The 15,853-nt window shown below is 39.8% G+C and overlaps 1 protein-coding gene across 1 annotated transcript in view; it reads left to right on the top strand.

The window, feature by feature from the left end:
* The first annotated feature begins 81 nt into the window (after window positions 1–81).
* The window catches only part of ADAM9 (ADAM metallopeptidase domain 9), a 162,585-nt gene continuing 146,813 nt past the window's right edge, over window positions 82–15,853 (top strand). Inside the window, exons 1-3 of the mRNA XM_064585517.1 lie at window positions 82–605; window positions 10,905–11,002; window positions 14,130–14,188. Of these exons, the coding sequence (XP_064441587.1) occupies window positions 509–605; window positions 10,905–11,002; window positions 14,130–14,188 (254 nt within the window). The 5' untranslated portion in view covers window positions 82–508. The remainder of the gene's footprint in view (window positions 606–10,904; window positions 11,003–14,129; window positions 14,189–15,853) is intronic.

Raw genomic sequence — 15,853 nt, 5'->3', positions numbered from 1 at the left:
AGCCAATGGGCGCGCAGCTCGACGCTCCGCCTAACGCCCGCAAGCCAATCAGAAAAGGCTGCGCAGGGGGGCGGGGCTGCCCTTCATTTCTGCTCCTTAATTCTACTTCTGGGTCTCGCGCTCCACCTCCTTTTACTCCTAGTGTTTCCTCCAATCAGGTCCTTTACGCCCAAAGTAGGCGGGCCTGGGAGCAGAGGGGGCGGGACGTGACTGGCAGCGGGCGGGGCAGCGAGTGTGAAGGGGCGGGGCAGGCTAGTGAGGGTTTTAGCGGCCGGGACAGAAATCCCCTTCTCCCGCCGGCGACTGGATTTTTCTCTACGTCAGCGTAGGGAGTGCGATGTCGGGAGCGAGCTCGGACAGGAGCCGAGTTGCGTCAGTGCCGAGCGCGTGTTCGTCTCGGGCGCGCGCATCCCGGCCAGCTCTGGGGCCCCGGCAGGGCTGGGAAATGATGGAGCAGGCGGAGGCGGAGGCGACCGAGTGTTGAGTGGAACCTGCGGGATCTGCCGCGATGGGATCGGGCGCGGCCTCGCCCTTTGGGGTCCTCCGGCTCCAGTGGCTGCTGTTGTTTGGCTTGGTGGGCCCAGTTCTCGGTGGGGCTCGGCCAGGTGGGTGTTCGCCCCCCAGGGACCTCTGAGATTTCTGTTTCCTAGGGCTGGGACGCTTCGAGTTACCCTATAGTGCCTGGGAGCGGAGGGGCCTGGCTGGGGACCGGACTGGGGTCGGGAGGTGGAGCCGCTCCAGCTGTGTGTGGAGAGTGCTCGGACCCGAGGCTCGGGGTCTGGCGCCCCAAGCCCTTCTTGGCAGTGTCCTCCTGCCCGGTCCCTTTGACTCCGTCTCCGGCTTGGCAGAGCCTTTTGCAGTGCGCCCCACCCCCATCTCGCCCAAAACTGGGTTCTCCAGACTCTCTTGGGACTTCTCTGGGACCGACTCAGACCTCAGGGAGTCGGCTGAAAGCCTTGGAGTCTGAGTGGGCGCCGAGGGTGTGTTCTTGTTTAAACTGCTTTGAGAAATGGAGCTTGGTTTTGCTTGTGGAGTTAATGTCACTTGGAAAGAGACCGGGAGATGGAACTTTTGCTCCAGGTTATCATAATTTGAAATTTTGACGTTCATTTTAATAGCGGAGTCTCTAGTATGTCCACCGAACTAAATTTAGTGATGGAATAAAGGGGGGTTGCTCATTTGTCTTGGGCCATTTTGTTGTTACAGAAAAGAGTACTTATTTTTGGAAGCGAAGTGCTATGTTTCTATAGCCAAACGGTCTTTTAATCTGCATTTTTACAGGGTTCGTAATACCGTAAATCCGTAAAAATAATCCCTGCTCTGTTTAAATCACGGGATTATGGTAAGAATTAAATCGTTTATGTGAGATTGCTTTTGAATTGTGAAACTTCCTTGAATATGTAAGGTTTTTATCCTGGAGATGCCCAAACGTAGTGGAAACAAATTGCTAACACTCTATAGCTTCTTTCTGGAAACAGCTTCGTTTATTTTGGCTTTTGCATTAAATTATTGTTTGCCTGGCTCTTATTTTCTTTATTAGCCGTGAAGTATGATGGAGAATGAGGGTTTTTATTAAAGGTTGCCTTGAGAGTTGCTCAGAGGTGATGATGGAAGATTTCCATGTAGGACTGCTGACCTTCAGGAAACTAATTACATTTTTTTGTATCTCTTTTTTTTTTTTTTTTGCAATTAAGTAAATTTGGCTCGTAGTCGGAATTCTGAAGCTCTAAATACTGAAACTTCAATGAATGGGAAGACACCATATCTTTTCTGGTTAACACTGTTTTTGCTGTGCTTTTCATAGACGGTTAACATTTACCAATCTATAAGGTGAAGTACAATATACATTTGGAGTTTTAAAGATTTTATTTATTTATTTATTTATTTATTTATTTATTTATTTATTTATTTATTTATTTATTTATTTGACAGAGAGAGAGAGCGAGAGAGGGAACACAGTAGAGGGAGAGGGAGAAGCGGGCTTCCCGCCGAGCAGGGAGCCCGATGCGGGGCTCGATGCGGGGCTCGATCCCAGGACCCTGGGATCATAACCTGAGCTGAAGGCAGACGCTTAACGACTGAGCCACCCAGGCGCCCCTACATTTGGAGTTTTAGTAATCCATGATTCTCTGTGTTTGCAAATATAAATAAGACTGTATTTTTAATGTTAATGTATGTATTATTGGATACTTGCATACAGGTGAATGGAAGATCCTTAGGATTTTTTTTTTTAATTTTAAGATTGTATTTATTTTTTTGAGAGAGAGCGAGCATGAGAGAGCACGAGGGGTGTGGGCAGAGAGAGAGGGAGAAGCAGACTACATGCAGAGCAGGGAGCCCCAATCAGGGCTGGATCCCAGGACCCTGGGATGATGACCTGCGCTGAAGTCAGATGCTTAACAGACTGAGCCACCCACGCGGCCCTAGAATATCCTTATGGGTTTTTTTTTTTTAAAGATTTTATTTATTTATTTGACAGAGAGAGACAGTGAGAGAGGGAACACAAGCAGGGGGAGTGGGAGAGGGAGAAGCAGGCTTCCCGCTGAGCAGGGAGCCCGATGCGGGGTTCGATCCCAGGACTCTGGGATCATGACCTGAGCCGAACGAAGGCAGCCGCTTAACCGACTGAGCCACCCAGGCGCCCTCTCATGCTCTCTCTCTCTCTCTCAGCCGCTTAACCGACTGAGCCACCCAGGCCATGGCTTTAACAATTTATGGCCAATCCTTCATTTAAGCGTGGGTATGCTTTCAAAATTTAGTCAACATTTATCGAGTTCCTGTAAAACACCATGCTTAATGCTTATGGAGGGGCATAGGGTGACCAAAAGTGCATTATAGAATTTCTCCGCAGGTTTTATACATTCTGGGAGATGTATAAAACCTTGGGGGAAGTTTATAGTATTAAGTGTTACTTGAACTCATCTACATCAGGGAATGTTCAAGTCAAAGAATATGAGTGAGTTCTAAGAAAACAGAGTTTTTGCAAGAGTGTGGAGGGATAAAAGAACATGACTTGTTAGGGAATGAAGAGAATGTCTGCAGGTGGTCTACATGAAAGGGAGGCAAGGAAGAAATACCGTTGGGGAGCGCCTTCTATGCTAAGGGGTTTAGACTTTACCCTGTAGGAAGTTCTTTGGGCAACAAGGTTTTTCAAATACGATATGACATAACTAGATTTACGATTAAGATAACTGGCAAAGCAGTGGAGGACAATACAGGAGGGAGAGACTGGAGGCTGGGAGAGACCAGTTGAGAGGCTTTTATAATAGTGAGCAGTGAGTCAACTCATGTTTCTCTAGGGGAATGTTCCTCCAAAATCAGCTGACTAAATTTTTGCAATACAGGATGTTTAAAACATGCAGTGAAACATTTTCTGTTAATGAGGAGGAATTTGAGGACTCAGTAAGTACCACCCACACATTAGTTACACTAGAAGTTGAATAGGTTTTGGTAGGATCTTCACTACCATTTATAACGTTCTGTCAATGAGGAAATGCAGTATAAATTCCAAAGGGCTGACACTTACAGTAAACTTAAAAAAAAAAAAAACAAAAAAACAGCAGAGGCTGACAAAGGTAACTTTATATCATTGTGAAAAAATAACAAAGGAATTGGGTATGAAACCTTTTCCAATTTTCTTTTTTAAGGTAGTAATTATGATGCAGACCTAGAATTTTTTTTTCTTTTTTAAAGACTAGCATTCTAAAAACATTGAGTTTTAAAGCTTACTCATGGTGAATCACTATAAAACAAACTACATAGTAAGAACTTAAGTCCATTCTAATTTTGTTTTGGGTGCCAGCAAATTATTTGAATTTGATATCTTTGTGTTTTTGCTGTAAAGGAGAAAGCAGTCTTTTAAATTTAAAGGTAGTTTTGCTTTCCAGCTTTTTTTTTTTTTTTAAGGTTTTATTTATTTGACAGAGAGAGACACAGTGAGAGAGGGAACACAAGCGGGGGGAGCGGGAGAGGGAGAAGCAGGCTCCCCAAGGAGCAGGGAGCCCGACGAGGGGCTTGATTCCAGGACCCTGGGATCATGACCTGAGCTGAAGGCAGACACTTAACGACTGAGCCACCTAGGCGCCCCTGCTTTCCAACTTTTAAGTAAAAAAGAAAACATTTATAATTGAAATATATACAAAACAAATTGCTGGGTTCCAGACAATTTTCAAAAAGCATTTTAAATTTTATCTCACCAAAGTTGACTTTATATTTGTTTTTGTTAAAAATCCTGGTTTATTATAGAATTTCTCCGAAGGTGCAACCTCTAAGTAACTGAGAACTTTTTCTTGGAATATGCACAACCTCAGATATAATGACATAGATAGCCTCCTGATATTTTTTTCCTTTTGATATGTAGTATATCTCAGAGTCTTGGAGTTATGCTGTCCTTTGAGTCAGTGCTCTAGGACTGCCTCAAAAGTAGATCTAGTCCTCCTGGTATCACTTTGAATTGTACAATCTTTTTTGCATATTGAGAGATTATTCTAGTTTATTTCTCATTTTGTGACATTGTTATTTTAGTCAAATCATTTTTCTGAAGTGATCATGTGTGAGATACTGCTTGAATCAGACCTTTTAAGAATGAGTTAGGAAACCTGAGAAGTTCGCTTAATTTGGTCAGTTTTTAAGTATGCAGTATGTTTTTGTATTTGTTAATGTTTATCTTAACATAAGAATTCGAGTATCTTAGTTTATAAGAAGTAAACATGATGCCACTGCCTGACATTTGTTATACTGTAGGACAGTATATAGGAAGTGCCTTTTTCCCATCGACACATTTTTCTTTTAATGAGATTTTTCATGGTTTAATTCATTTTAGGAGGTTTTTCCCCCTTCCTTTTTTAGTAGCTCCGGAGAACCCTTATGCAAGTAGACCCCTGGAGAGCTGCTCCATTGGCTTCACTGATACATTAGAAACCTCTGTGAGTAGAAACTCAGATCCCAGCTATCCGAGAGGGGTGGCTAAGCAGCCTATAGCAGAGCCACACAATGAAATAGAGCATTGACGTTAAAATGACAAATGTGTGGACCACATGGATTTCTGGAGAATTGGCATAAAAGATATTAATGATGAAAGTAAAGCTTAATTCAGGTTGTACATGATGATTAACAGTTAGGAGATCTATTATGAATGGCCGTAAAGATAAGTCATTTACTCAACACGTAGTCATCGAATACTTATTGTACCAGAGCAGGAAACACATGATCCATAAATTATATTGTGCTTATAAGGTATTGTCCTTTGTCTCAAGAAACTGAAATTCCTTGCTAGAGGAACTTAAGTTCTCGAGGGCATTAAGTCTTAGAAGTGGTTGGTGGGGTTTTCCCATAGGGGCACTTAAAAACAAACAACAGCAAAAGCTCTGTTTCTTTTTAAATGTGAAGATAGGTAAATGTAAAAAAAAAAATTATAACACTCAAAAAATGTAAGAAGGTAAGACATAGCAATTGAGATTATAAATATTTTTGAATATAGTTATTAATATATGATATATACTTATTTGGGGTTGACCTTGTGAATGGAATGGAAATACGTGGCCCAAAGGAACAGGGTTTTATAGATTTAATTACAATAATTTCTCTTTTGAAATAATTCGGGCAACAAAATTATTTTATTCATGCTCTATGTGGAACTCAGGTTTATCTTCTATAGTGAAAGTATTTAAAGGTGGCTGTTTACATAATAGGCAGGAAGGAAAGGAGAAAAGCCCATGACTTCTGTTCACATTTGTTTGCTTTGCAATTAAGTAGAATTCTTTTAACTTGTTTCCCTGTACTACAGTTACTATTATGAAACATAGACTTCCTTCAAAACACAGTTCATAAAAAGATCTAAGGAGTTAGAGGAATAAAGAAGTGCAACTAACACCCTTCCCTTTCTTTCACTAAGTTGAAGACTCTTTAAGTTTCATGGTTCAGCTCTTATTTTTATCTCCAGCCCATGTTTCCTAGTAATGTGATTTTTGACGGTGTGCTTATTCTGTCAAATTCAAAAATAACAAATTTGTATTCTCTGCTAGTTGATTGTATTAAGATTTTTAATTTTGTTGTGAACTATATCCTTATAGTGGTTTTCAGCTGGAGGTAGTTTTGCCCCTAGAAGGCATTCTGGGGCAGAAGAACCAACACTGATGGTTCTTCTGGCATCTAGTGGGTAGAGGCCCTGAATGCTACTAAACATCCTACATTGCACAAGGTAGCCCCCCACAGCAAAGAATTTTCTGTCAGCAGTGCCGAGGCTGAAGCTTTATACAAATAATGTGCATGCACTTCCTTTATAGTAACATGGGAAACATGTTATTTTGGTTCTTGTGAGAAAGTTGCTACTATTTGGGATTAAAAAATAAAAAAAGGAATTTGGGAAAAAATATGTACATTTCTTATGATGTTTTGGAGCTCCTTATGGCACTCAGAAAGATCCTTGGATTTTAAAACCAAGAAGTCAGTATTGGAATAACAGCTATACATACAGAAGTTATTTTTGGGTGCTATAATTTTGAAAGTCTTATTAAAAACAATGATTAATTGTGGTGGTGTTTTTTTCTAACAAGAATTATGCTTTAAAATGAGGACAGAAAGAATGTTGTATCTTGTTTTCCTATATTAGATTGTTACTCTTTGTTAACAGTCTCACAGAAAGATCCATAGTTTCAGACCTGACAAAAAAAAATAAAGTCATTTAACCTGTTTCAAATTGAAAGCTCTTTAAATATCTGCCTGCCCAATTGTAGTTCTCTTTTCTGAGACGTTTCTTTTTCTTTGTGATGTTTCTGCTGAGTTGTAATGAAAAAACTTGAGTTTTCTTTATTGTTTAGCTTCTAGTGTTAACAGTTCCCTGAACCTGTTAGCATATATATCCTTGCCTGTAAATTTACTTAAAAAACTTTTTAGTGTGAAATAATTCTCAAGTCACAGGAAGTTGCAAATAAATGTATACAATGATTTACTTTTTGTCACACAGAGTGTCTAATCTATTACCTGCTAAAAGAATTTTATTCCTGCCAACTATTTGCACCACTGAGACAGAACAGCCACTTGCAGAAAAATCGGGCCCCCGCATAGCACCAATGGCAATAACCCATTTCTCTAGTCAGCTTGTAGGTGGCTGTATGTGAACAGGAAGTCAGAAGCCACAAGCTGGAAACAAGCTCCAGGACCCAATTTACACCAGGTGTGCTCCTACAAAAACCAGACCAGACCAGTCAGAGCCAAATGGACCCCAGCTCTGACTTTTCGCCGGCTTTTCTCCTCAATATAATGCTAAAAATTATGCCCAGAGGTGGAAACTTAACATGCAAATGAAACATACTGTATATGAAGCATGGTTTGTCAACTGTGTCTGTGGGCCCAATTTCCTGTATTTCCCCACCCCTACATGCTTAGTTGTCACTCCTTTCCCACCTCAGCTGCTCTAAAAACTTTGCCTGGCCATTGTTCAGGGAGCCAGCCCAAGGACACTTTGCTTTGTGCAGTCTGCCTTTTGCTCCCTCAGAAGCCCCTGATAAAAGCCTTGCTTGAAAATTCCTGTTTGGGGGCACCTGGGTGGCTCAGTCGTTGGGCGTCTGCCTTCGGCTCAGGTCATGATCCCAGGGTCCTGGGATCAAGCCCCGCATCGGGCTCCCTGCTCCTTGGGGAGCCTGCTTCTCCCTCTCCCACTCCCCCTGCTTGTGTTCCCTCTCTCGCTGTCTCTCTCTGTCAAATAAATGAATAAAATCTTAAAAAAAAAAAAGAAAAAGAAAATTCCTGTTTGGCTTCTTACCAATTTCTATTGCCCAGAGAGCCCAAGAGTCTAGTTCCATAACCTCACTTTTCAGGTGCCTGTCCTAGTAGTTGAACAGATTATCATCATCCAGAGTGAAATTAGGGTAATACTGAAACTTGTATTTTTAGGAATTTGAAAACAACAAAGGTCATTGAAAGATTTATTCTGGGTGAGGAAGTAGTCCTGTACCTCAGTTAATATAGGATTAAGGATATTTCTATCTAGTGAAGCCTGCATCTATGGGTCATGGATTTCTTTTGACATGGTTTCCCAATTAACAACTCCAAATATCTGAATGATATTTTATTATAGTAGGTCATAAATATGCTTTGGATTAGCCCATGGTCACTTTACTGTGAGTATTGGAGTCCATTTTTTTTTTTTTTAAAGATTTTATTTATTTATTTGAGACAGAGAGAATGAGAGACAGAGAGCATGAGAGGGAGGAGGGTCAGAGGGAGAAGCAGACTCCCTGCTGAGCAGGGAGCCCGATGCGGGACTCGATCCCGGGACTCCAGGATCATGACCTGAGCCGAAGGCAGTCGCTCAACCAACTGAGCCACCCAGGCGCCCTGGAGTCCATTTCTGGTGTTTTTATGTAATGAAGCCATCTTTAGATAGCATTATATGCCATATTATAAAGACATAAGGGGTTTAAAGGTGGGTAAAGAGTTTGAAAACTGTTAGTATGATATGTATTGTATTGGATAGGATACAATTTATTTTCCTGTTGTATCTTTTAAAGTCCCAAACTAGATAAGATTATAGACATTTTTATATACAGTGATATCGGAGAAAGTTAGCTGTAAATGCTTCATTTTAATCTGTATTTGAGAAATCTGAGGGGCATAAAACTTAATGAGTGAATGAGCACCCAGGTTGGTTCCAAAGGAGGAGAGTGGGAGTAGGGAGACCAGGTAAGAAAGAATGGAGCCTTGTAGGTGTGAGGTTAGTAAGGCTGATGAAAAGGCAGGAGCTTTGGGAGATGCTAGGTAATCAGTACTTTAAATAGATTATGCCTTTTTATTGAACAAATACTCTTTTCCCCCTTATAATTTCAAAAGTAATACAGGGATTACGAATTACTCATTGTAAAAACAAATTCAAACAATACAGACATTGAGGGGTGCAGGAAATAAGTTGCAATGCTCCATATCTCTGTATGTCTGTATATATCTAAACACATTCAGTATGAGAAGGCTTAAGACTAGAATACACAAACAGAAAGACTGAGGGAAGAACAGACACATTTTTCATTCAGTGGATCAATGTATGAAATAATTTCATTAAGTGGAATTTCTTTCACAAATAGATGCCCAAAAGAGGGTGGGGGGAAGAAAGGACTTCCATAAGTTAAAGAGCCTTATAAATGTATGGACCTGTTTGGATCCTAATTCAACAAATCAATGGAAAAAAAAAATTCTGAAACAATCAGGGAAATTTTGATGATCCTGAAAAATTATTGTTAATTTTTTTATGTGTAATAACCATATTGTGGATAAGGTTTCTTTTTTAAAGTCCTTATGTCTTAGAGATTCATTCAGGATATTCAGGAACAAAATTATATGATGTCTAGGATTTGTATCAAAATAGTGTATGTTTGGGCGCCTGGGTGGCTCAGTTGGTTAAGCGACTGCCTTCGGCTCAGGTCATGATCCTGGAGTCCCTGGATCGAGTCCCGCATCGGGCTCCCTGCTCGGCGGGGAGTCTGCTTCTCCCTCTGACCCTCCCCCCTCTCATGTGCTCTCTCTCATTCTCTCTCTCTCAAATAAATAAATAAAATCTTAAAAAAAAATAGTGTATGTTTGAGGGAGGAGGTACATATGAAATTATATTGAAGTTGGGTAATGGGTACATGTGAGTTCATTATTCACTCTGCTGTTATGTATGTTTAAAATTTTCTATAATAAAATAATTATTTTTTAAAGTAGTTACCTAAAGGGAGTGGGATGAAGGGAGAGACTTACTTTTCACTTTAATCAACTCTGCAATATAGCATTTATGAAATATTATATCACATATGTGAGACTATAAAGTGTCATAAGTAAACATGTAAATATCATAAGTAAATGTACCAAACTTGTTTGAAGGAGTTATCACAATGGAATAGATCCACTGAATGAAAAATGTCTGTTCTTCCCTCATTCTTTCTGTGTATGCTAGCCTTAAGCCTCCTCATACTGAATGTGGTTTAGATATATACAGACATATAGAGATATGGAATTTTCATCCACGGTCCTTTGGTGGTGACCATCTACTTCATCAAGTTCACTGAAAAAATTGACATGCCCTGAGCAATGATGCTGGAAGTAGATAGTGTGTTGGGTGTATTGAGAGACTTTGTATCAGACTCCAATAAGGGGTGTCTTCCTAAGGGATTTCCTTGGGCAGTTTTGATTATACTTAATTTTTGCTCTAGTGATGACTTTGGAACCCAAGCTCCACTTAGATATGATTCCACTGTGCAGTAAACTGAACAGGATTGGAATTGGGAGTAAGTCTGCATGATTGGGTTCTTCACTGTTAATAGATTTTATCAGAAGTGAGTTTTTGTTTTTAGGACACATTGATGGCAGTAATATAATTTGAGATAACTGCTGCATTGTTAAGTGTGTATTTATTAGAGTTAACCGATGAGGCATTGAAACTAACTTTTCCCTCTAATTGTCCTTGTCTGTTTCATAAGTATTCTAATACCATATCAGGGGATATCATTCATGTTGGGTCAGGGTGAAAAATGGGAGATGAGTGAATGGTGCTAGGCTCCAGATGCCTTGCCTCCACTTCCCCACCAAAGCACTTCTTTTTTTTTTTTTCCTTGTGTGTATACCTTCAGATTTCTTTTAAGAAAAAGGGTTGATAAGGTTTATAGCAAAAAATTGTTTGAAAATGACTGCTGTGTATACACTGTGAAGACTTACATCGTTTTTAAGGAAATATATTTTTCCCCTTCATACTTACCAAGTATATTGCTAGTTTTTGTGTGAGATTATGTATATATAATTACACACATATATGTGAATGTCACGTGATTTTTCTGTGACTTGAACATTCAACTTTTGATTTCCATTACGTTTTGGTACTATTTAGTTTTGCATGTTCACTTGTTATATAATATTTATGATTCCTTTTTCTGTAGGTTTTCAACAGACCTCACATCTCTCTTCTTATGAAATTATAACTCCTTGGAGATTAACTAGAGAACGAAGAGAAGCCCCTAGGCCCTATTCAAAACAGGCAAGTTATCTCTTGAGAAGTATGTATGTATTTAAATTTTACTTTTTTTTTTTTAAAGACAAGTGTGTTACTTTTAGCAGGGATTGGTTCAGTGAGTAGTGTTGGCCAGTAAATAGTATACCACCATACATACGGCACTGATATCCATTGGTTGTTACTCTAGTAAAAGTAATATATTGATCCTTAGTAGCTTTTTTTTTTTTAAAGACAAATGGCCAACTTGAAACATAACAGAATGAAATAATTAAATAAAATTCTATGACCAGGGTAGGATGCTGATTATATAGATTTCTAATGCTTTTCTCACTGGTGATGGTTACAGTGTTCTTTTCATAATAATAAGAATTAATCTCTCTCTTAGTTTGTGATAGGTAGAATACTTCATACTGTATCTTCACAGATTCTGGAGAATAGTAGTATGTTACATGTATATATTTCATATATGGGATGTTTACTCAAAAGTGAGTTTTATCTCCATATCAGAAGAAACATTATGCTGTTAACGGGGTAACCAATGCACAAAAATTATCTTTTATACTATTTTCTCCTACTGTAAAGTTCAGAAATAATAAGTTTGGAATTCAATTGATTTTGCAAACTCTTCAACTTTACTGAAGTATAATCTTACTTTATTATAATTTAACAGTGGCAGATAATGAAGGATAGAGTTTAGCTTATTATGTCTGAATCGCTGGTGTATTCATAAGTAGAAGGCACCTTGTACATTGTGCAGGGACTGGGCCTTGTAAATAGGACACTGGAGTTTAGAGTCAGGAGCTTTTAGTTTTAGCCTGCCCTGTGAGTACTACCTCTAGTTGGATAGGTCATTCAACTGTAGTTCTTCTCTATTAAGTAAGGAATAAATGGCCCTACAATTTGTAATTCTTCCTTCGTTTTGTTTTGAACAGGACGTTCTACCATTTGTTTATGTTTTGCCTTAGGATAGAATTGATTGTGTACTTGCTTCATTATTTTTCTCTGTTTCTTCATTTAGCACAGGGACTATGCTTTCCACTTCATTGTGTCTCTGATTTCTGCATCAGTACCGCACACGTAGGCACTTGTGATCATAATAGATGTCATTCATACGCCCTGATAAATATTTGGAGAAGCAGAAGCACTGTTTGGTCACTGGAGATACAGCAGTGAACAAAACAGACAAAATTCATGTTCTTATGGAGCTTCCATTCTAGCAGGATGGGGGGGGAGGAGACAGTAAACAAAAAAATAATATAGACTAATAGTATAGATTACTTAAGGTGGTAATATGTGCTCTTGAGAAAATTATACCAGGAAGGTGGATAGCGAGTGCTGGAAGTGAGGGTAGGGGTGGGGTAAGAGGGTTTGTATTTTTTAATAGGGCAGCCTGGGAAAGCCTTCCTGAGAAGTCCTAACCCTTGAGTAAAGACCAGAAGCAGGGGAATGAGCAATCCAGGCAGATATTTGGGGAAGCAATATAGTATCATGAAACAATTCTCAGACTTTTCAGAATTTTTCTCAGATGATAGGACAGTGGTGTTTTTATATCATAAAGGCCAAGAGCAGAAATGATAGAACAGCACACGCCCAAACTGTGATGATGGAAGGAGCTTGGAATTTTTGTTGTTGTTGTTTCTTACTTTCTTTTGTTTTATTTTTAGTTTTGATTCTTTTCTTATTGAAGTATAATTAACATACAGTGTTATATTAGTGTCAGGTGTACAATTTAATGACTCAACAATTCTGTACATGACTCAGTGCTCACCATGATAAGTGAATTCACCATCTGTCACCAAACAGTGTTATTACCGTCTTACTGACTATATTCTCTATGCTGTACTTTTCATCTCCATTGTCTTATTTTTTTTTGTCGCTGGAAGCTTGTACTTAGGAGCTTGGCATTTTTGATGCCTAAGTTGAGATCGAGGTAGATCACAGGTTCGCACTCACGTTGAGGAAGTCGAGTGCCAGGGGCTGTAACTTGGTCTAGGCCCTAGAAATGGGCTATTGATGAGCCCTAGAAGAGGGGATCATGCTATTTCTTGGCAAAATGTTAGAGTCCAGAAACAGTAAGGAGAATAAGAGGACACTTCTGATAATATTATTTGTTGAGTCTGTGACTTTTCTCTCTGGTTAAAGAGTTAAGGCAAAGTGGAATCTCATGGTTCTAGCGATCCCATTAAGCACTTTTTTTTTTTTTTTTTTTGACGGATGAACTGGTGAGTTGCTGGGGAAGTTATCTGAGGTAGAGAAGAGGGTCCCATGAACTTGAGGATGTGTAAGTGCAGGTTACCTTATCTCAGTTCATTGACTCAGATGCTGTCAATTGTAAGGCACACTATTGTTTAATAGACCACTAATTAGGAAAGAAAGAGTCCTACCAGTCCTACCAGTCCTACAGTCGACTGCTGTGCCTTTGATGCATCCTGATTTCAGAGGTGTTCATTTGAGGGGAAAAAAGTGTGTTTCAGAAGTGATGAAATGTGGTAAACTGTGTGACAATATAAAATCATGAGTGTATGAGTTTCAACTTTTGGGTAACTAGAACTAGAGATAATCTCTTGAAACTAAGAAAGTCATTTCAGTTAAACAAAAGGAAGAACTACTTTACACTGTAGGTGATACATGGCCAGACTTAATAGAAATAATTCCTGAAGTTACAGATGAATTATAAATGAATTTAAAGAGAGTTTATTTTTATTTATTTATTTTTTTGTTTTAAAGATTTTATTTATTTATTTGACAGAGAGAGACACAGTGAGAGAGGGAACACAAGCAGGGGGAGTGGGAGAGGGAGAAGCAGGCTTCCCGCCGAGCAGGGAGCCCGATGCGGGGCTTGATCCCACGACTCTGGGATCATGACCTGAGCCGAAGGCAGACACTTAACGACTGAGCCACCCAGGCGCCCCTTAAAGAGAGTTTAGATGGACATGCAGGAGATTTCCCACAATAGGTTATTAAAGGAAGGTAGGGATGATCAGAGTATCTTTTTATTAAAGAACAGTTATAAGGTTCTGTAAAACAATTTTAGTCGGTGCCAAATTATTTTAATTCAGGATGGAATTTCCAGTGTCTTATAAATACCTGTTGAAAAGTAATATATAAGATGGTGTTTTATTGTTTTCTTTTTTTTTCTCTGTGCATTTAGGTGTCTTATATCATTCAGGCTGAAGGAAAAGAGCATATTATTCACTTGGAAAGGAACAAGTAAGAAATTTAATTTATTTTGGCTTTTTGGCTTAAAAAATAGTATTTTTTTTTAAGGAATTTTATTTATTTATTGAGGGAGAGACAATGATAGAGAGAGCACCTCAGAGGGAGGAGGGTCAGAGGTCAGAGGGAGAAGCAGACTCCTTGCTGAGCAGGGAGCCCGATGCAGGACTCGGTCCCACGACCCTGAGATCATGACCTGAGCCGAAGGCAGTCGCTCAACCAACTGAGCCACCCAGGTGCCCCCCAAATAGTATGTTTTTAAAGATAGTATATCTATATATTTTTTAAAGATTTTATTTATTTATTTGACAGAGAGATAGTGAGAGCAGGAACACAAGCAGGGGGAGGGGGAGAGGGAGAAGCAGGCTTCCTGCAGAGCAGGGAGCCCGATGCGGGGCTCTATCCCAGGACCCTGGGATCATGACCTGAGCTGAAGGCAGATGCTTAGTGACTGAGCTACCCAGGCGCCCCTAAAGATAGTATATTTTAAATAGTATATTTAAATAGTCTATTTAGTTAGATGTTGTTTAGTGGATTTATAAAAAGGTGAGAATAACAAGAGTAGCAGTGTGGAAAAAGTCATACTATTTTTGGTTTCCATTGACATTAGAGCAAGGGAAAATAAATTTAAATTAAAGCCAAAGAAAGTTGCGTTTCAGGAGAAAACTTTTTAGTTGTGATCAGCCCAAGGAACAACTGAGCAGGGGTAAAAAAGTCTTTAATAGTTACATCAGTCTGCTAGTGCTGCCGTAACAAAATACCACAGACTTTAAAAAAAAAAAAAAAAAAAAAGGAAGTTTATTTTCTCACAGTTCTGGAGACCAGAAGTCCAAGATCAAGGGGCCAGCTCAGCTGGTGTCTGGAGAGGGCTCTCACCTTGAATTGCAGATGGCCATCTTCTCATGCTGTGCTCCCATGGCCTCCTTGGTATGTTGGGGTGGGGGGTGGGGGAAAGAGCAAGCTCTCTGGTGTCTCTTCTAATAGGGACACCAATCCTGTCAGTTCAGGACCTCACCCTTATGACCTTATTTAACCATAATTACTTCCTTAGTAGCTCCATTTCCAAAAATAGCCACACTGGCTGTGAGGCTTCTACATAGGAATTTTTCTTCAGGGGTTGAGAGTGGGGAGAGGGGAGGGACACAGATATTTAGGACACAAGAGTAGTCTCTCACCTCTTCCTTTTAATCCCTTCTCCACATGTTTTCACCTGATCCCACTTTGGTAATCTGTGTTCTTTGACTGCCTTTTTGAAAAGCCAAGTTTTTAACCATGCTGAGTCACCCAATTTCCTGTGGCCTGTCTCTCCCTTTTCCCTTTTCTTTCTTTCTTTTTAAAAAAAGATTTATTTATTTATTTGAGAGAGAAAGAGAGAGAGCGCACAAGTGTGAGGGGGCAGAGGGGGAAGGAGAGAGAATCTCAAGCAGACTCCCCACTGAGCATGGAGCCCCATGAGGGGCTCGATCTCATGACTCTGAGATCACAACCAGAGCCGAAACCAAGAGTCAGATGCTTAACTGACTGTGCCACCCAGGCACTCCCCCTTTCCCTTTTCTTATATAGCAAAACTTCCAGTATCTTTAGTGAGAGATCTAGAAAAAGAGCCCATCTACAATGAGGTGTGAATGAGGGGATGTAAAGTATTTCTGTCTAAGGAAG

The sequence above is a fragment of the Mirounga angustirostris genome, unplaced genomic scaffold, assembly GCF_029215605.1.
Source record: "Mirounga angustirostris isolate CCGP_5_RB_7025 unplaced genomic scaffold, mMirAng1.0.hap1 SCAF_2, whole genome shotgun sequence".
Classification (NCBI taxonomy): domain Eukaryota; kingdom Metazoa; phylum Chordata; class Mammalia; order Carnivora; family Phocidae; genus Mirounga; species Mirounga angustirostris.
Note: the sequence above shows the minus strand (reverse complement) of the source record. Positions and strands in the feature narration are given on the sequence as shown.